The sequence below is a fragment of the Danio rerio genome, chromosome 7, assembly GCF_049306965.1.
Source record: "Danio rerio strain Tuebingen ecotype United States chromosome 7, GRCz12tu, whole genome shotgun sequence".
In the NCBI taxonomy this organism is placed as follows: domain Eukaryota; kingdom Metazoa; phylum Chordata; class Actinopteri; order Cypriniformes; family Danionidae; genus Danio; species Danio rerio.
In genome coordinates this window covers 27158538-27181310 of record NC_133182.1, presented here as the reverse complement: position 1 = coordinate 27181310, position 22773 = coordinate 27158538, and the positions used below count along the sequence as shown (strand labels likewise).

The following is a 22773-nucleotide window of genomic DNA, read 5'->3' as shown; positions in this document are numbered from 1 at the left end:
AACATAAACAGTGTTAAAAACAAAACTGTTTAATGCTATTTAGTATATAAATCTGCTATTATTTATTTATTATAGGCACTCATAATAATGTGTTACATAAACGGAGTGATTTACTTATGAAAAAAGTGATTATGAGGCAATAAAATTAGAGACCTGTTTTAGATAATTACAGCTAATTTAAGTAGAATCCAATAACTCACCTTTATAATAAAACAAGCAGTAATCAGACAACACAAACCATTTCCTCTTCCACAGTCTCATGCCTGAGCTGTCCTAAGGGTGGATGAAGTATAACATTTCAATTCACCGTATTTATCAGTTTCAACTGTATGCATAATCTAATAAACTACATTATAAGATAACAAGGTACATTTAGTAGCAAATGTTTTGTTACGCTAATCATCAACTTTAAATGACCCATTCATAATTATTTAAAAACAGTCAGGGCAGTATCTGTTATTACAAACCAATATACAGTATGCTGCATTTAAATGAATTCCTCCTTTATACAGAATATGTGTTTAATATATGTTAAATAAAACTATCAATCAGTTTACTGTGACTGTGGGTCTTAGTTTGTCATAAGGCCTGCTGTATGTAAGATGTAATCTAACATCTGAGCACCATTTAGTTTAGATCAAAATCAAACTCTGTAATCTACTTTTGAGACTCGCACCTGTTTGTAGAGCCATCCTCTCACCACCACCGGGACATTGGGGTTCCTTTTGATGGAATGGTCACGCTTGCCAAAGCAATGCACCTTCCCACTGGGTTTCAGATTCTGTGGTATTAAAAAAAAAGACATCCACTTGTTTCGTTTGTTCATTTTGGGGCCACTTTACCAAGTCTATCAAGTTTGAGCTTTAGCAATGTTCACAGTAACCTAGTGTGCTGCTTTTATTAATCCTGATCGGTAGTTGAGCTGAAGTTTAATTGAGATTAAAAGTTTAAATCTCAATTGGTCATTTGATATCACATTCTCAAAGAACATTTACAATAAGTTATATATGTATTATTACAAAACAGAAAATGATAACTTCCTCAAATGTATACTCTATACTGGGGCACAGTTCATGATTTTGCCAAATATGATGTGATCCTGGATTAACATCTACTTTTTGTTGATCTTGGAACATCATTTTTGTTCGAAAATGTAATCCATCCCTATACCCTACCCCTGAACCCAACAATAACTGTAAATTATTCCCAAAATCAGAGGGAAATAATAGTTGGATAACAGCCATATAGAAGTTCATAAACCTAAACGTAAGTCTAAACTTAAGGTAAACTTATCCCTTAATTCTGATTGGCTGACTGGAATGTTGTTCCAGGATCAACACAGATGTTAATAAACATGTCCAACTTGGTCAAATCAGGTTGGCGGCCCTGGATGTAAATTTCAAACCACTTTTACTTATTTACCCATTTACAAAACATAATGTGATCAGATGGTTAATATGTAGGGTTAGACAGAATCTGCGGTCATTTTTTCCAATTTCTGCACAAAACTTTGTAAAAAAAATCTGCAGATTTATGTGGAATGAATTTTAGAGTATGGTAATTTAACACACAAAGAAAAAAAAAACTCTTTAACTTTTATTTAAGATTTAAAATGCAAAACTAAGTAGAACCACTTGTTTGATGAACAAATGAAGTACCTTATACAAAACATCTAGTAAAATAATACTTCACAATCTTCACTGTACATAAATCATATAAAATGGCATATGATTCAATAATGAGCAAAAAATGTGTGGTTTTTTGCAGGCGCAGATTCTGTGTGGATCTATCTCTCAACCAAAAAGAAGAATTCAAACTCAAACAGGTTGGGAACAAGCGTAACTCATGACAAAATTTTTTCACATTTAATTAATTAATTAATATATATACATTCATTCATTCATTCATTTTGTTTTCGGCTTAGTCCCTTTATTAACTTATTTATTAACTTATCCAGCATGTTTTTATGCAGCAGATGCCCTTCCAGCTGCAACCCATCTCTGGGAATATATTTATTATTTTTATATAATAAATATAATTTATATATATAATAATTTATATATATAAATTTTGGGGGGGTGGGGGGGGTAACTATTCTTTCAAAAAGAACAAATCCAGAACATTGACTGATGCCCACCAAAAGCCTGTTAATTCCCAGCGAGGGACCTTTGGCGCAGATCGATTGGTTTGCGAAAGCTCATATGATGCTGACACAGTGCTGTCATTGACAGGCTAGTATCAGACACAGTAGCCGATGTGTGTCAAGGCAGGCCATTAAAGCTTCAAAGTGTCAAAATCACACTCTGATAGTGGGAATTGTCTGAGTCTCCGCATTCCCATTTCCAGAGGAGATCTAAAGAATAAGAGACCCATTGGGGCTGTTACTAAGCTAACAAGAGACCATTGAGTCAAGAACTGCCTGAAGATAAGAATGATGATGAAGTTTAGCCCTCACAAAAAGATGCCGTTTGTGCATGCAAATTGGTTTTATGGTAAACATGGTTACACATAATAATGATTACATTGAATTACATTTACAACATTATTATTAATATACTGTACTATTTAAAATCTGCAGCAACTGTGTGATGCGGCGACGCAGTGGCGCAGCAGGTAGTGTTGTCGCCTCACAGCAAGAAGGTGGCTGGGTTGCTGGTTCGAGCCTCGGCTAGGTCAGTTGGCGTTTCTGTGTGGAGTTTGCATGTTCTCCCTCCGTTCGCGTAGGTTTCCTCCGGGTACTCCGGTTTCCCCCACAGTCCAAAGACATGCGGTACAGGTGAATTGGGTAGGCTAAATTGTCCATAGTGTACGAGTGTGTGTGTTAATGAGTGTGTGTGAATGTTTCCCAGAGATGGATTGCGGCTGAAAGGGCATCCGCTGCGTAAAAACGTGCTGGATAAGTTGGCGGTTCATTCCGCTGTGGCGAACCTGGATTTATAAAGGGACTAATCTGAAAAGAAAATGAATGAATGAACTGTGCTATCATGTCAGTGCAAAATCTTATTTCCAGCACCTTTTCAAATCTACACAGCTCTGAAAGTAAAATAGGCTCCAACCCAGTACCAGAAAGATGTACCTAATAAAGTGGCCAGTGAAAGTGTATATGGAACGCTTATGCACCTGAAACTGTGCCACACACACTCAGATTTAATTAGCAGGAAATAGCGCGAGGCGTTGTGGAAATTTCTCAATCCCCTGCAGATGTTCTATGCAGCATTACCTCATGACCTCTGCACAATGCAGTCGACCCGCACAGAAGATTAAGTCCGGCTTCTCTGCTGCTAGAAAAATCAGTAACCTATTACACCTTCTGCTGGGGGTCATTTATCAAAAGTGGAGGAATATAGCAAAATGTATGAGGCCAATTTACTCTCTCCCATTACATATAAAAACATTATCAGTTTTCAATAAGATTTAATATGAGATACACACACACATTTATAAAGACTTGGAATGAAGGGCTTCTCTAGACAATTAGCAAGCTTGGCACCTTCAGGCACTAGAGGGGCTCCGCATGAACATTTGCCGTTTTTGAGAATCAGCACCATGACAAGACACATTAAAGCAGCCTCAGATCAGCAGTGAATGAGGGTTGGCTTCTCACCCTGGATCCTGAGGTGGCGTCCGCAGGGGATGAGGAAATGGCCACAGAGGACTCGCTGACCATGCTGGGAGGCCTCGCTTCTGGTGGTGGCTTGGACATGCGTAAATTTGCCCTGCGAGAGCAGAAATAAAAGAAGTCATCACTGATACTAGGTCCAAAGTGTGGTCATTAATAATACCATGTGGAATCAAGAATAATTTACAAACCAACAAAATAAAGCAGACTGAATCAAGTCATCACTTTGTCTATCTTTATGTCGATCTAATCACTCGTTCATTGACATATTTATGAATCTATTTATCTATATATCAATATTTCATCTATTAATCTATCGTCTATTTATTCCATATTTATACCAAATTTTTCCAGCTATCAATTTATTATTATATTATCAATCAGTTTATGCTTTAATATATTCTTCTAGTATAACACAAACATCTACTTTTCTACTGTACATAATCCATACCTATAAACATAACTACATATCTACCAACCTGCATACTAACTAGGGCTGCATAATATATCCTTTCAACATTGATATCGGAACATTTATATCTGCAATAATCACAACGCAGGGTGTGCAATGTACAGTATATTGATTATAGTTTATTTAAAGTTTTTTGAATTATAGTTTGGCAAAACCAGTGCAAAACATGAGATTTGTCCTTAGAGAGTTGAACTATAATAGAGTGAATGTTTATCATCTGCATGTGTTTTTAAGGCCTGTGATTTTGTGAACTTTTCAAGTATTCAGGCACAAGAAAGTATTATACTTGTAATTTTAATAAATATTTTTAAACTATAAATAATGTAATTCTTAATTTTTTTCCAGTACTGGGTGGCAGCTGGAAGGGCATCGCTGTGTAAAACATATGCCAGAGTAGTTGGCGGTTCATTCCACTGTGGTGACCCCTGATAAATCAGGGACTAAGTGGAAGAAAAATTAATGAATGAATATAATTTAAACAATGATGATTATGTAGTTTTTTATTACATTTGATAACTCAATTTCTGTACTTTGGACTCCCCAGAAAACCACAGTTTATTTTATTTACATTTTTTCTCTATTGTACATATCAACACTTTGAATTTGTTATATTTTATGCATAATTCTCTCACCCACAGAATCATCCCATATATATCTATCAAAAATAATGAATTCTTTCCAAACAGAGCTAATCAAATCATTTGGTGAAAATGTATTTATATTGCAATATATATTACAAAAAAAAAAAAAGAAATATCACAATGTCTGATTTTTCCAGCATCATGCAGCCCTACTACCAACCTATCTATCTACTTCCTATCTTTCCCAATAACTACTCCATCTACCCATAGATAAAGTATATACACATACAGTTGAAGTTAGAATTATTAGCCCCCTTCGAATGTTTTTAATTCTTTCTTAAATATTTACCAAATGATGTTTAACAGAGCAATGAAATTTTCACAGTATGTCTGATAATATTTTTTCTTCTGGAAAAAGTGTTTTTTGTTTTATTTCGGCTAGAATAAAAGCTATTTTTAATTTTTTAAACACCATTTTAGGAACAAAATTATTAGCCCCTTTAAGCTATATTTTTTCTCGATAATCTACAGAACAAACCATCGTTATACAATAACTAGCCTAATTACCCTAACCTGCCTAGTTACCCCAATTAACCTAGTTAAGCCTTTACATGTCACTTTAAGCTGTATAGAAGTGTCTTGAAAAATATCTAGTCAAATAATATTTACTGTCATCTTGGCAAAGATAAAATAAATCAGTTATTAGAAAAGATTTATTAAAACTATTATGTTTAGAAATGTGTTGAAAAAATCTTCTCTCCGTAAAACAAAAATTGGGAAAAAAATAAACAAGCGGTCTAATAATTCAGGGGGGCTAATAATTCTGACTTCAACTGTATATATACACATATATGAGCATACACCATGAGCGTGCATCAATAGCGGCGCCACATTTGTACAGTGCTCCCAGGGCAAATGTCATTCAACCGCACTAGTCAAGACTAAAGCCAATGTGAAGGTGCTGGATTTATCGCTGTGTACGGGTTTAGTAACAAGCAAGCAAAAAAAAAAAACAAAGCATAAAAGCAGAACTGGAGAAAGGCAAAGATTTTGTTTTTTACGTTTTTGTATGTTACGAACTTTTGTGCAACAAGCATTATTGAATATACAGTTTCTTACTGCCAATTTATTTATTCATTCATTCATTAATCCACCCACAAACGAATCGCTCCCTTAGTCAGAATGAGAAGTGAAAGCAGAAGAGGGGGGTGTTTTAGGACACAGATTACATCAAATTTAACAGGGAGGGAGGATATTACACTTCCATGCATGCAAATACTCGCTCTTTGCCCGGACACAGTTTAGATCAAATTTAACAGGGAGAAAGAATAATACACTTCCATGCACACATACTCTCTCTTTGCCTGTGCGGTCATTTATCCATCGATGTAGAAAAGTGATGTAAAATGATCATTTTCGTCATTGAAGAATATATTTGTATACTGACCACCGGGAAAACTCCGGATCATAGATATTTGTATATATGTGTATACATCTTGGGCTCCAGATGACCTGTACTAAAATGTACAAAAATTATGGTTTTGATGCATTCTTTCCAATAGACAACAATAGCGTAGGCCACATCTAATGTAAATATCTATGCCATCTACCAAACTATTGATCCATTAATCTACGTACCTAGCTACCTGCCTATCTAATAAATAACATCAACGCAGGATCATTATGATGCTGCACCCTTTCAAAAGCTTCCCTAAGTATGGCATTATCGCTGGGAGACATCCATACGCTCCTCATACCCTCTGCACTTCTGTGTGTCAGGCTGCTTCCACTTTCAATCCATCAGCATTAAATTCTCCACAGTCATAACAGGATTAATATTAAGTGCACCGGTGGCCGATTAGGATGCTTGTGGAATACCGTATTTAGCTCATCTGGTTGTGAGCACACGATGAGAGAGAGAGAGAGAGAGAGAGGAGGAATGCACTGCAGCTGAAGAATGACGGGTCACGGTCACTACACTCGCCACTCAGTGGTTTCACTGGGATTACAGTAAAGACAGTGTAAACACTCAGGTATGTCATATTGAAAGCACGGCTTGTTAAATAAGCGTTTAATAATAAATGATTAACACCGTGTTTATGAAATGCTAGATCCACAATCGATGTGATGCAAATGCCACAACACCAGGCTGCGCCCTTAAAGTGTTCGGTTTATTTTACTTTCCTACACAGTAAAAAATGCTGGGTTCCACACAATTCCTTCATGTTGTTCAAACACAAACCGATTAACTTATTCATTTTTACAAATTCAAGTGGATTGAACAAAAAACAATGAAGTTATTGCAAAAAAAACTTTATTTTGATGGTCAGTTTGTTGAATTTAAGTTACATTGCATCTACATGCTAACTAATTCTCATAAGATTAGAAGTAGACTGTTAGGTTGGGGTTGGGGTTAGGGTTAGTGTAAGTTGACATGTACTTGTTTGTAAAGTTTCTTATAGTCAGTTTAATGTCTGCTGAAGGAGCAGTATCAACAGATATTAGGCAGACAATCTACTCAATACTCAAATGGACCATCAAAATAAAGTATTAGCACTTAAACAAGGAGCAGAAGTCAATTTTGAGTGTAATAAGGGGAACCATATTAACAAAAGCTGCATTGAAATTCAGATAATGTTAATTTAACATTTGGGGGGGGTGAGCCAGCAGAGAGATGAAGAAGAAGGAGGGGAATAGAGGACAGAAGAAGGGTGAAACAAACTGTCAGAGCTGTCACCGAAGGCAACAAATAGAAACTTCTTCCAAACGCTGTCAAAGAGAAGCGTCAGATTCAGAGGAAGCAGAAAAAAGTATAACCTAGGGTGAAAATCACCAGAGATGTGTGCTGTTCGCACAAACATCTGTCACATTTCTAAATCTCCGTCAATGAACTGGGACCCAAGAAGTTATAATTCATTGTGTTTACAGTTGCTTTTGTCCGTAAACATGCAATAACATGTTGTTATGTCATTTTATTATGTTTATAAGAGTGCGCACATCACATACATTAAAAACAAATTCTTGGGGCAGACCTATGCTGAGTCCGAAATTGCATACTTCCATCCTATATAGTATGCTAAAAACAGTTTATGAGCCCAGTAGTACATAGAAATCAAAAAAGAGTGGCTGTTTCTCAATATGCGCTCTTCAGCGATCTTGCGTCATCGTGTTCTCGTGTAATGTCATCATCAACTGCCAAAGTTCACTTCCAAAACTCAAGATGGCAAAAACAAAGGACGCGTGATGTGTTCTTGATTTCAAGGATGCATGGATGCAGACTTGAGCACTAAACTCACTCTAGAAGTCCCAGAAGTCATTGTGACTGGAGGTGGGAAGCGCAGCATTTAATATAGGTTTAATATTAAAGTTCAGAGACATAACTTTATTTACTTCAGTTTTCTTAAATGAAACGGTGAATATAAACATTACCATGAAAATATTAATAAAGAAATAAACACATTTAAGGGATTTGGATGTTTGCTGAAATTCTATAAAACCCGTTTTATTTGTATTGTGCAACATATATTTTTAAAGTTTTCCTGCATAGTATATATTGTGAAAAGGGGAAAAACAATAAATCGTTGTTTGAATGCTGTAATGTTTAAATAATTTTTCATTAAAAACGCGTGAAGGTCATGTGACCATCAGGAAGAATGCAGCATCTCATTTCTCAGAGGATGCGTTCCCTGTTCTCGTGGTCTCCTGAGTTCATTTTTCCAAGATGACCTTGCAAGACCTTCACAAAGTCGGTTCTCTGCGTTCTTGGAATTGAGAAACAGCCAGTGTGCGAGGATGACCTACTACTTCCAGCAAGATTCTGAAGTGAGCAGCCGATGGACATTATGCTATCGCATGTTGCTTCGCGAGAGAATTCAAGAAAGGGAGTGAAGTGACGCAACTGATGCTGGCAGGCCACATGATCATGACCAAAAAAACGATGTAGTACGTCCAAGTTTCATTTATACTATTCGCATTCATACTGTATAGAACATACTTTTTCTAACGGTCGAGTAGTGAATTCAAATGTAGTACCTACTGAGTAGTAGGTGATTTCGGACGCAGCACTACTCTCAAAGCTAGACTCCACTCCACAACCACAAACTGCCTATAGTCTGTCTGATGAATACAGTACACAAATCTGCCAAGCACTGGCTGAAATATCCCTCTGCAATCTGGCCGGCTGACTCAACACAACTTAGAGAAGCAAGAATACAGAGGGTTTTTTATCAGTGTACCTGGAAACAAGCTGGTTTGCAAGGTATACCTGTACTAGACTGCTCTCATCTCTTTTGTTTTTCCTTCTTCAGCCTTGGTATAAGCTCTGGATCTGGCTTTCGATTCGCATTCCATTTCCAACTCATCTGTGTTGCTGAGCAATGTCTACTGGTAGCATTAAATCTCTATTAAATCTATTCACTTTTTAAGAATTAAGAATTCTATAGTAAATAAACTGTTTTGCTGAGTCATTGAAATACAATCAGGGTCTTTGTTATTTTTTAAATGGTCCTTAAATCTACAAATCATTTTCTGGTATTTATTAGGCAGATAAATTAGAATATATTGTGTTTTTATGCTTGTCAGACTGCTTAAAAAGATAGTTAAGCCAAAGCCTACAATTACATCATTCAGTTTCTTGCTTCTGTTGAACACACACACACACACACACAAAGTTATTTTGGAAACCATTGACTCCAATATGATTTGTTTGTCCAACAATGGAGGTCAGTGTGGTCCAGTTTCTAACATTCTTCAAAATATCTCTGATGATGATTGTTGGAGCTGCATGCTTAATCAACAAAACATCACAATGTGAACTCAAACACCAACATTCTATTATGTATTTGTTTGGCAAATCTTTCAACAGTCAGAGCAGCGCATTCAAATCTGCATTATAATAGATGAAGACGGCAGGTCTCCAAGTGAAATATCTAGATATTTACCTGTCATCTTATATCAATGGCGTTTTTCTTGCTGCACATCATCACCAAAATTAGATTTTCAGTCTGCAACTGCACAAATGAATTACATATGACATAAGCTAGAACCAAGGTCTGGGCTTTAAAGATTGTTAAACATATAATATATATGATTATATATAAAATATAATTTGATAAACAATATATAACACATAGAATATGTAACTATATATAAACAATATAATTAGTTTCATTTTGCATACAATATGCTTATATCAAATATGAAGAGTGGTTAAAAATGAGTTACTGTTATAGATTAGTGTTTCTGTAAGATAAATGATGTTGTAATTTAACTATTGCATTTCTTTATTTGATTTCATCTGCAAACTTAAAAAAATAATGTCTTCTGTTCTCTATCAAGGAATAAATTTATTCAACAATACATAGTCATTCATTAATCAGTGATGTGAGTACAGTGAAGTCATTGAATCATTCATTAACTCAAATTAAATGTTTTTAATAGACTGTTACATTACTTTAAGAATCTCTAGTAAATGGCATGTTAACTGCCTGCTCAGAATGGTGGGAGAATCATGAAATGATTTTCAATGTATCCAGAATCATGCACCTCTAGTTTAAATAAACATCAGCAAAAGGGCACCAGACAGTGTAAAGTCTGACTTTGCAAGACCTACAGTTAGTAAAACAAAAATATCATCACTGGTATTCGTGCATATAATGGAGTCCATAAAAGGTAGTAGACACTCAGAGGTCTTAACAACTCTGAGTTGTAACACAAAGCTCTCTTACTGACAGCCCTGCCTCTCAGGGACACTTTTTAGAACCGTATGAAACCCACACCATCTCTGACACCTCACACATACTGTATAGATACAGTGAGAGCTGATGTATGAGTGGGTTGAATCTAGAACACGCTGAGAGAGCAGATAAGTGAAAAACCTACTGCTCTTAAATCACTGGCTTCATACATCAAATAGCACACCTGAGACATAAAGGTGTAATTGACCCTATAAGAGGGAAGAAACGTTAGCAAAAGCGTAATAACACAATAGAGCTGTAGGAGAAAAATATGATATATTCCACTTTATACAACAGTTCTGTCTGGCTCTTGAATTTGATTGGCTGATAGCCGTGCGATATTCTGCCAGTAACAGCACTCATCCAGCCTCTTCACCCTTGTGTATCACTCCAACATACATACAGCGACAAGTAGAGAATACTAGTTTGACAAATATTGCTGATGCTGGGCAACATAATGTACTTTTGAAATTTTTTGAGTCAAGAATGTAGTATATTGTATTTATAATTTCTGATAGACAGCACATCGGTGGCCATTAGCCGGTCATTGAGATGACCAAAGATGGTTGATGTTGTACATTCACAAGATGGTAACAGAGACCGCATAATGAGCCCTTAGTGGAGGAAAAATACAGTGCAATTTCAAACTACAGCTGATCAAATCATTATAAAACTGGAATTTGACTAAGTCTATCTCACTCTTTTGTATGTTGTAGTGCTGTATTTATACCATAGTAATTGTTGTGTGTTGAACGTGAGATGAGACTTATCTTAAAGTCCTAAAACCGGAGATAGTCATCTGTTTCTAATGAGTCTCCTGTTTTCACTAATGCAGACTAGTTCAGTAAACAGAATGAAGGAAGAAATGCTTGCATAGGTTTAGCATTTTTCCTTATTATAAGCACAACAGTAATCTGGTACTCTGGTAGTGATTGCGTTGCTTTGGCTTTTTCTGGGTTAATTATAGTGATCTCCCAATTTCAACAGAGAAATACTGGGAAATCTATGTAGACTGATGGCATTTTATGCCTTATAATCTTAAAGGGCACCTATGGTGAAAAATCTACTTTTCAAGCTGTTTGGACAGACATGTGTGTAAATATAGTGTATAGACCGTCATATTGGGGTGTAATAAACACACCCAGTCCTTTTTTTTCAATTTAACAACATAAAAACAGTGGAACAATTGGAGCAGTTTTCAGACCGACCGCAACTTGATGTAGTTTTGTCATCCCCTTAGACATTATGCTAGAGAATCATTTAAATACTAGCTCTAAAGTGCCATTGGTGAACTGTCAACGGTTCCTGCTGCTCTAACAGTTATCTGCAGATGTGAATGAACCTCTTACAAAAGGATTTTGAGACTGAGTTTGATCTTCTTTTTTATATACACGGTTATGCCGTCGAACTGTTGTATAAATGCAATATCTTAGCAGTGCAATATGGCTGTATATCGTCACTGGTGGGACACTAAGGCACCGCAAGCCTCCCACCAGTGCCGATATACAGTCACATCGCACTGCGACTGGTGTGATATTGCTCATTTAAATAAAAACCAAATATTATTAAAAAACTGTATTACTTGTATTATATTGAAAGAAAATATAATATTAATATCCATATACAAATAAATATTAATGTTAATAATTATAGAGTTTGCTACAGTTACTGCGCATGTTTTCCAAACATTCCCAATTTGCAACACGCATCATATTTCGCTATAACCCAATTAGCATAAAACTTTCACAGTAATATATATATATATATATATATATATATATATATATATATATATATATATATATATATATATATATATATATATATATATATATATATATACACACTGAAACATGATGCATGATGCTATATATATATATATATATATATATATATATATATATATATGGCATCATGCATCATGTTTCAGTCTGAGTAACGTTTTTTGTTAGTAAAAAAAATGAGCGCTGACTTTTCAAAGTAAACCAGAAAGAGAAATAAAAACATGACGCAACTGAACAAGGTCATCAACCTAAAAAAAAATAAAAAAAAGTTTTTTTTTTTTTTTTTTTTTTGATTATGCTGCTACATCTCACCAAGGCAAGCAGATTTCCAAACCACATGTCAGGCTGACTCCACGCTTTTCATGGGTGCTGGAGCTTACAGTAAAACAGAATAACCCTGTCCAAAAACTGACACACAGCCTCACACAGACAGCTCTTCAACAAAACCATAAACAGCATTTTTCCTGAGGAATGTGAGGAGTTCCTGTTGTGTGACAGAGTCAGGAGGTGTTTGTAGCCTGGTTACAACATCAAAACAGCAGCATTGTCATGGGAAGGGCTGTGGACTGGAACAACACTGCTTTCTTTCTCCTTCTCATTTTTCCCCACACAAACTGGCTCCTGTCCAACATTTTTGAAGTATGCTTGCACCCTGGGACTTACTAGTATTTTATCTAGGCTTTCATATTATTTACCTGCACTATCTTTTGAATGGATGGCCACTGAGGGCCTGTATTTTATACTAGAGAGATGAAAAAAAATCCCGGCTGAAGCCCAGCAAAGGAAAAAACAACAACCACATTCTGCTCAGAGCTCCATAGTGGGGAAGATTCAGACCCACTAACCTTAAAGTTGCATAATGCATAGCATGAATCAGTACAAAGAAGTCTACTTGATTTACATGATAAAATTTCAGTTGACAGACAGACAGACCAAACAGACGGACGGACTGATTGAACGATAGAACCATAGATTTGAGACAATTTGAGCATGACGAATCCTGCCAATGTGATCTAAAAATTTGTCCATGCCATCAGAGAAGAAAAGAAATTATTGACTAAACGACCTGGTCATTTCGTAAATTAAGTAAGTCAGCTGAGATCAACCTTTGGGCACATTCCTGATCCTAAACCTGACTAACTACAGCATCCCCACATCACAGCACTTGCCCCATAGGCTTGAATAGTAGGGCATGTTAGGTAAATCACTAAATTAGTCGCTCTTCTTAATTTCAATGATAAGTGGGCGGCAATAGCCTAGTGGTTAAGTGCGCTGAAAGCACCATGGTGCTCATGGTGACCCGATTTCGATTCCCGGCTCGAGGTTTTTTGCCAAACCTTTCCCTTTTCTTTGCTCCCAATGCTTTCCTGTCTGTAACCTCAACTGTCCTATCTCAAGTAAAGGTTAGAAAACCCTTTTTAAAAAAAGTATAATTTCAGTATTGAACATACAGTAGCCTGTTGTTTTTGCAACCCACCGTTACTTCTGCAACCAACTCAGTATGAGCTGGGATCGAACTGGAGATTTTTTGCATGGGAGTCGGTAGCTCTAACAAGGAGGCTAAAGACCATGGCCTCTAGCATTTGTCACTAGAGCACCTTTTGAGGTCAAAGGAGTGAGGTTTACCTGCATAGCACTTCACTAGCTGACCTCCACTACACTCATCCCCTTAAAGAGCCCATATTATACATGAAATAGGGTCATATCCTGGTTGTAAGGGTCTCCAACAACAGTCTAATATGCATGCAAGGTCAAAAAACACTTTCATGGTCTTATAATCTGCATTTATTTTTACCTAATTATCCCAGCGACTCCTGTATGAATCGTCCAGTGATTCATTTGTTCCCAAACCCCTCCTTAGCGCGAAGCTAATCTGCTCTGATTGGACCGATGACAGTCTGTCGCGATTGGTCGACTGCCTTCAGTCAGAGAGGGAAATGGCCAATAGCTAATCAGCAATTTAAAAAGTAATCACAGTTCATACACGCTCGATAGTGTAGACGTGGAGTTTAGCTGCCACACTATGGCGAGTGGATAGTGCCACGGATAACCGAACGAAGGAGACAGTCGTGTACTCGCCATACCACACACACACAAAAACACACACACACCTCCGGATGACAACGCTCCCGCTTCCGCCCGCACCCGCCAGGTTTTAGCCTGAGAACCCGCTCCGTTTTCTGCCCGCCGCCAAAAAATCACACAGTATACAGTCCAGACAGCCAAGCTGTCAGTATAAACACACACACACACACAGCACAAAGCTCGTTCGTTCGTTCGCTCTCTCTCTCTCTCTCTCTCTCTCATACGCGCGCGTGCGCACTAACACACACACAAGCACCACGCAGACTCTCTCTTTCTAATTCGCATAGCAATATCCGTGATATTGCTAGACAGCCCGCTCCCGTCCCAAATTAAACCCGTTACCGACCGCTCCCGCGATTAATTCGGAAATTTATTCCCGCGGCTGTCCCCGCGCCAGATTTCTGCGGCGCGGGAATAAATTTCCGAATAAATCGCGGGAGCAGAACTCTAGCACGGAGCTCCATAAACAAACAGCACGCGTCGCGTTTTTAACGTGACTTTGCACGCGATAAGATAAAATATCCAGTTAACCTGATACAGTACACGCGGTTACAAGTAACAAATCACAACTAAATACATTTGCAAGCTAGAGTCAACGAGGCAACAACTTTAACCGCACGTACTTACACTTGAGAAATGGAAGAAACCCATCCTGACGTCCATCAGTTACTCTTTACTGATCCTTCCTTTAACAAACTCAGATGAAGTATTCTTTGTAGCATGTAGCTTCCAGAAGTTTCCAACTGCTTGGTTATAATGCTGATGTTTCATCTTTGGGTAGAGACTCAATATATCCATCTGCAGTGTGACTTCAATCGACCGGCATGTTTGTGTGCGTGTTGTTTGTGGGTGTGCGTGTGTTTGTGGGTGTGTGTGTGTGTGTCTGGGTTTCTGCGTCAGAGGGCGGGGCCTCAGGTTTGAAATCTCCCGGGTTTGCGCGTGCACGTGAATAACTTGGTTTCGTTCGTACGTCATGGCGAAACACCTAATGAGTCGGTATCAAGGCGACTCGTTTGAAGCACTATGAGTCGACTCTTTTATATATGAATCAACCGTTTTAAACACTGTATTCTTACAGATTTAAGCCTTAGCTGGATACTTCACTTCACTTAGAGCTGTGTTACACACTACATGGAGGGGAATTTTCAAAAACCCATAATATGGGCTCTTTAAACCTCATTCCCCTCCTGGATGAGCCCAGACATGTAACTTGCTGATCCTACTGCACCCAACCCGGTCTGAGCTGGAATCGAACCAGTGATTCTTTGCATGGGAGTCGGCTGCTCTAACAAGGAGGTTTAAGACCATGGCCTCAAGCGTATTGTCGCTAAAGCACCTTTTGAGGTCAAAGGAGTGCGCCTTACCTGCATAATACTTCTCTAGCTGGCCTCTGTTACATGTAATTTACTATTTGACTTCATCAGATGGTTGAGTGATCGCAGATCTCGATCTTTCAAGACCCTTTTTTGATCACATTTCTTACTCAAAGATGATGGTTCCCCACTATCCTTCCAGTTTTCATGCGTTGGACAGTACTTAACCCAAATGAAGTACTTTCCCCAATTTATTCAACGTTTTCTTTGTTTGATGCATTTCAAAGCTTTGATACTTCTAAAACACATTAACATCTGGCTTGGTTGTTGAAGAAATGAGAAGCTACTCTCAAACTTCTTACCGACTGAAACAATCATTCATGCAGCAAGGAATGCTCTTATCTCTTTGATTAGTTAAACCAGCTGTTGAGGTTTTTATTATTTGGACAGGCAGTATGTATTTTATATTTATTTTTATTTAGTCATTAAATCTACACCAACCAACATTGTGCATTTATATAAAAAGAAGTATTAAAGATACTTCTCAAAAGCAATATGAAGTTTCTTTATGGAATGTACATAGACAAAAGGATGTTAAGCATTATATAACACTAATGTTTGTTAAATACTTCAAGTCTTGCCAATAAGAATTGTTTGCAGTTCAGTCATTAAAGCAATGAATAATACATTACATGCAAAAAGGCTTTTGTGGCAGACAATGCGCCATGCCCTTAGTGTTGTTTAGATGTGCACTGTGCTCAGATTAGCCATTCAGATCAATAGTACTGCACTACCAGGGGATCCGAGCACTTTTATCACTGCACACAAACGTTTCCACTGACATCACCACCAATGGGGTCGCTGCACACATTTTAGCCATTTCAATGAGAAGCAGCAATATTAAAGGTGCTTAAATATCAGCATGCTACAAATTCACACAGCATGTGTCTGTCAATAAGCCACATTAAATGCATAACCTCCAAAATTCGAGACCTAGAATTTGCCAACTCACACCTACTGTAGAGCAACCTGCAGTAGCATTCTTGTTGAAATAAATAATTTTGACATATTTCTGCTGACGTCATGACATATTTCACACTGCTTTTTTTCCCACAGATCAGCACTTATGCCAGCTGTTAGGGTGAGGTTAGTTTCCATAGCTAGATTACTAAATGAAAAGGCAGGGCTGATGGGCAGAGAGCAGCAAATGAGGCCGGACTTGTGCTTAAAATAGCACTTATGAGCACCCAGTAGTGGTAAGTATTCCAGTTATGTCCTGCAACTTCACTATCTCTCTCTCTCTCTCTTGTACAAACCACAGGCATTCAAGAGCCGACAGAACATTAAAGGTCTCAGCATCTTTTTCTTCACAGCTGCAAGTGACAAACTTGCGTCTTTAACACATTTGCTCAAGATCCATATCTCTCGGGGGACACAAACAAGAGGTTTGAGGCTGGTAAACTAATAACTAGATCCCTCTTTGATGCTCAAATCATTCTTCTGGCTTCTCACGATGATGGTTAATCTGAGCCTGAACTTGGCACAGGTCCTCCACGCGCTGTGCTCCTAATGAGAAGCATCAATCAACCCTGGCAGCAACATTTACTTACCCGTCATCTGCATGAGAAATGGCCTTGACGGTCGTGTGCGATATTCCTATGAGAACCCGACATTCTGAATCCATGAGCCCACCTCTATATGGAGCACATGGAGTGATAGGAGGAGCGCTGAACTTCGCAACGGTGTTCACCTGGGTTTGTTTCAGCAGGCAGCAGAATATGCTAAATAAACAGCAAGCCCTCAGCTCGTTCTTTCCTCCGGCGTTAGCGAGTATCAGAATGAGATCTGTCTCAGCGGGGCATGTAAATCTGAGCTCTCTTAACCCTCACACCACCGATGAGGTAGAAATCCCTGCTCAGCTTACTGACATATGGGAAGACAGAAATTAATGGAGACGAAGAGGAAAGGAACATGTGCTGTGGTGCACATTTTATTTGAATAGCAAAAGTTTTTTTTTTTTTTTTTTACTTTAGTGCTAGAGTATGGCATGCCAGCAGGCACACAACATCATAAGACGTTAATATTAGGTTAGATTTAGGTCATGACGTCAGGTGATCAAAATTAAATCTCTAGCCAGTGTCTAAGGACAGCGCTATTTTGACGTCCAATAAATCCAAAAAAATCTAATTACGTTGATATTTGGTTGATTTTAGGTTATGTTGGAAAGTGACCAAAATCCATTATCTGATAGATGTTATAGTGATAATGTCCACATTACGTCAAAGTGTAACATAATTAAAAGTTGATATTTGGTTGATTTTAGGCTGGACATTGACTGACATTGGGTTCTGACGCCAACCCGATATTTGGGTTCTGACGCCAACTCCAAGCATTGGAGGCTTTTTTAATTCAGCAAGTTCACATAACAACTGTTTTAATCTGTTCCTGAGTGTTGCGTTTGGCGTTTTTTGTTGCAAAGACGCATTGTGCATAAATGTCTCCTAAGTCTCCTAAATTATTACTTATTGCTATGCTGTTACTATGTTGCTGGCTGTCATTCACTTGACCACACCCAGTATCACTAATAACATGGGTTTATGAATTCTAGCCACTTTAAGCATTATTATTGATAATAATAGATTTTTTTTAACAAGTCTGCCCACAAAACCAACCCTCCAATTCCAATTAATGATTTTTGTTCCTTATTGATTCCATTACCATTCCTCTGGATCTCTTTCATTGTGAGTTTGACATTTGTGGTTCGGTGAGTAAAACAAGAATCCTTCTGAACAAGTAATTTGATTGATTCAAAGCAGTAACGAAGGCTGAATCTGAAATCCATACCCTGGGTACACTCTTCTTTTAAGTACTTGGTAAAAAGTTTCTCCTATACAGTATGTACTACAGTACATTTGTCATGTTGTCATTGTCATGTGAAGTTAAACAGCAATGACGGAGCAAGAGGGTGCTTGTGGCAACAAATTGACCTAAGCTTAGGCATTTTTTTTTTTCTTTGACAATAATTACGTTTATTTATACGTAGAATTGTCTTTTTACAACCACAACACGGAAGACACAAAACAAACAAGGAAACGTCAAACAGTAGATGAATACAACATGATTAAATCTGGAAATTTAAACATTAAACTTCAGTGATCAACACTTTGAATTTTTGCATTTGTTTCATATGCATCCAGTTTAGGAAGATTAAAACCTCCTGCTATCACAGTATAAACAGGGTGTGAATTATACATTGACGAATAGGGGGTGAAGTTTTCTCTGTTTTGAGGGATATTTATTATATTCTGGCCTACAGTAAAGTCTAATTAGCTATTTCAGAGGTTACTTTAGGTTAAACCATAAAAACTGTTTCTAATTTGACTTATGGTTATATCTAGATACAAACAGCTATTTTACTAGAAAAGTGTTTTTTTAACACTTACAATGTCTAACGTTGGTGCACATCTACCGGTTTCAGACTGTTGAATTAATATTTTTCTCACATAGGCTGATTGGCGCCATTATGCATTCACAAAAGTATGAACCGCTATAGGGGTGGTAAAATATATATTTATATTATCTATTTTTATTATTAACATTAAAAATACAAATCAGAGAAAACTATTTCTCGCTATTAAAGAGCTGACCCCCATACATCTAGTTATGACATCCTTCATGGGGGATCAAAGGTTAATTTGGAGGGGTCAATCCCCCCAATCCCAAAACATTTAAACATGCATAAAATTTACTTGCGTTTTATCCTGGCATTTATTTGTTGCCAGTTGTTCTCAGATTTGCATTCTTGGACATAGTGATGCCACAAAGAATATAGCCAGTCTTTAGGCTATTTTTTAGTAACTGCTGCAGTATCTTTATTTTGATAACCGAAGTATTCAAGTTTTTAAATCCATAACAGAATCGCTGAAGAGTTCACCGATTAAATACATTTATAATGGGTGTGGAGCACCAAAATCAAGCTAACAGAGAAAGAACGTTGAGTCAGTACGAGTTCCTTTTCTATAAATATGACTCAATGTAAGCAGTAAGTCAATCTATTATACAACAATGTCAATACTATTATGTACAAGTTGTATTTAGTTATATTAAAGGAACTAAAATCGTCCAGTACTTTAAAGTTTGTCACTGCCTGTGTTCACTTATAAGAAAACATCCTGGGCCAACCAATGTTACAAGCATCAGTTTTGTTGCTTTATTGTCACTCATAACTTCTATATAATGGCCGCATGGGATAGTAAGGCCTACACACAGGGATCTGTCAAAACACATCAAAAAGAATCACAAACCATTTATCATTTAAATCTCTAAACAATGGACCGAATCTGCATGATACAATGTTTAGCAAGATCTATATAATGTCTTCTGAAGTTTTATTTGTGTAACACCAGAAACAGCATAAACAAGACGTTTCACATTAGATTCACATCTACTCCACTTGCAGTGGTTAAAAACTACATTGTATTTTGTGCAGCCCTAATGAATACACATACAGTTTAGGGCAGGACGATACAGGCAAAATATCATATCCTGTGTTTTTAGGAGGAATCACGGTATACGATATATTCTGTATTGTCCCACAAATGGTTACTTGAGAGTTAAAGCCTTTATTAAGACTTTATAAAACATTTTTGAGCAAAATATAATTCAAACACAGGGGTTTCCCTCTCTGTTTACAGATAAACAGCTGCACAACATCTTTGATAAATAAAACACAGTACAGGTTTTTCTCCTGCTTAAAACTGTTGCACAAAACTTCAAGTTATAAACAAAATCTTTGAAAAATAAATAGAGTACAGTTTTTTTTCCTGCCTAACACTATAGACAGAACTACTGTGCTGTTGTGCAAATAACAAAGTAAACAGAACCATAGAAAACATAGCTACATTGTCAGAGCAAAAAATGAGCACACTTAAATAGTAACACAACAAAAGGTATTGTAGGATAGAAAAGAACCACAACGAATGTCAACATGAAACACACAGTATTTTTATGTCACAATTACAGTGTTGCTATAAGTAATCCTGTATACCACAGTTGTGTGATTAAAAATCAACAATTAAATCAGCTGTAAATGTTTTTAGTTACACATTTACATGTATTGAGCACAATTATTAAACATTGCACATATCGAAGATATCTTAAGAGAAGTCTTTCACTCCATGTAAAAAAAAATCCTACACTTTTACTTTTGTTTTGACTTTTTGTTTTACTGTGATGAAATGCTGGTTAAGCATATAAATGTAAACAGTCATTATAACAGACCAGAATGTGTTATAATGTTAATCTAAAGAAAAGACCATCGTGTAATAAATACTGAACTTGTAATCGGTGAATATGAGGTGGTTTCACTTTCGAAATGCAGTATAAATTCATCCCATTTTATTCTTTTGAATATATTCAGGTGCTGCTTCTATGCTCGTTCTTGCTGTCAATTGCACAAGAAATGATCGATAAAACCGCTGTGACAGCTGCAGGCACTGATGGACATGCGTGCACACAAGCAAAAATGATGGGTCGTTCTTGAACGATTCGTTCATTTAAAACAAATCTTTTGTATCATGGAGTGAATCATGACTCATGGAGTGAATCATTCATTTGCGCATTTTGCACATTTGTGCAAGTGAAGCATGCATGCTTCCTTGGAGTGGTCTGTTTCATGCAGAATGCGCACTTGTGACCTCAAACCATATCGATATGAACGATATTGGATAATACCGCATCGCATTGGGGAATAATATCGATATATCCACAGAACCCAATATACCGCCCAGCCCTAATTTACAACCCTAGTTTGTGGTGTAAATACAATTCAGCATCCACAACACTCTGAATACAGACTATCAGACACTATCAACTGAAATCAGCACAGATGCAAGCTAGGCAATGCCCATACTACCTACACAGAAAAATGTAATAACAGTAATGACCCTCATTACCATTATATCTGGACAATTCAGCTGACTTGAAGATTCCAGCACAGGCATTTGATTTCAGTGTGATATATGATATCCCATTACTTACACACATCTGTTAAAGACCAATTCAAAACTCTTGCAGCTCTTCATTTAATCATCAAAGCCCCTTTAGATCTTCCTAAACATGCTTAACCATACAGAAAACCTGCTATGAATAACAAGCACTCCAAAAAAATAAGGAATTGTGCACCCTAAAGGTTATTTTGGGCAAATCAAGTGAAAAGAAGCACTTACTGGTCCTGTAAAATGAAGTCAGTGTTTTCTGAGGAGATATGTCCCGTCACAGGATGCCTGAACGTAGTCGACCTCTGGTTGTGGCTGCATCCAAGAACGGTTGAGAAATAGAAAAAAAAACAGAAAGGGAAGATAAACAAAATGAGCAATCCAATATTAATCATGTTTGATTCTGCACTTCCCGCCCCTGCTGTGTGTACTGCAGCCCTAAGAGTAACATTCAGCGGGAATACACCAAATTTGAGGAATTCTGATGACTTTCCCACAGGAGTGCAGAATGTGTGGCTAAGCCCACTCATATTATTTAACGCAAAGTGTGGGGCTAAGCTTGACCTGCTGCAGAAACTTTATTGATTTCAATTACAACGGGTCATTCACTGTTTTAACTAGGGCATTAAACCATCTCACTGTCATCAGGTGTAATAAGACAGAGACAAGGGAGGCCTCTAGGGTGAGAGAACTGTGAAATAACATATGTAATATGCATGTTGTCATCAATGCACTTTTTTTTTCTTCACAGTGTACGTTGAAAGAGTGATTGTGAAAATTTGATGATTAGAAAGATCCCCCAATGAGGTAACTGGGGACTCAAGGCGTATAGATGCAGTTATAGAAATAAACAGTTGTGTTTTAGGTCTGTTAGTGGTCACTTAGCCAGGCAAAAATGTCCCTCACAGTAGGGCTGCACGATTCAGGATACAAGGAGAGTCACAATTTTTTTTTTTTTTTTTTTTGCTTAAAATCAAGATCACATTTTTTACACGATACTGCTATTATTACTGTTCATTTTCAAACATATGGTAAAACAACAATAATATTATTATTACTACTGTTGGTTAAAATGCATTTATTTTGTATAGACTTGGAATGGTGGACTTGAACAGACTTTTAATATGTCCTGGTCGTTAATGCACAGTAAGGCGATTGCATCAGAATACAACTACTTATAATTCTGAA

At 37.2% G+C, this 22773-nt stretch overlaps 1 protein-coding gene across 50 annotated transcripts in view; it reads right to left on the bottom strand.

The window, feature by feature from the left end:
• plekha7b (pleckstrin homology domain containing, family A member 7b) overlaps positions 1-22773 on the bottom strand; it is a 193890-nt gene that overhangs the window by 75455 nt on the left and 95662 nt on the right. For all 50 annotated transcript variants that reach the window (XM_068222607.2, XM_068222610.2, XM_021477813.3 and 47 more), the window contains 4 exons: positions 21817-21900; positions 3605-3716; positions 677-781; positions 201-273 (listed from right to left, as the gene is read on the bottom strand). In XM_068222607.2, coding sequence (XP_068078708.2) covers positions 201-273; positions 677-781; positions 3605-3716; positions 21817-21900 — 374 coding nt within the window. The remainder of the gene's footprint in view (positions 1-200; positions 274-676; positions 782-3604; positions 3717-21816; positions 21901-22773) is intronic.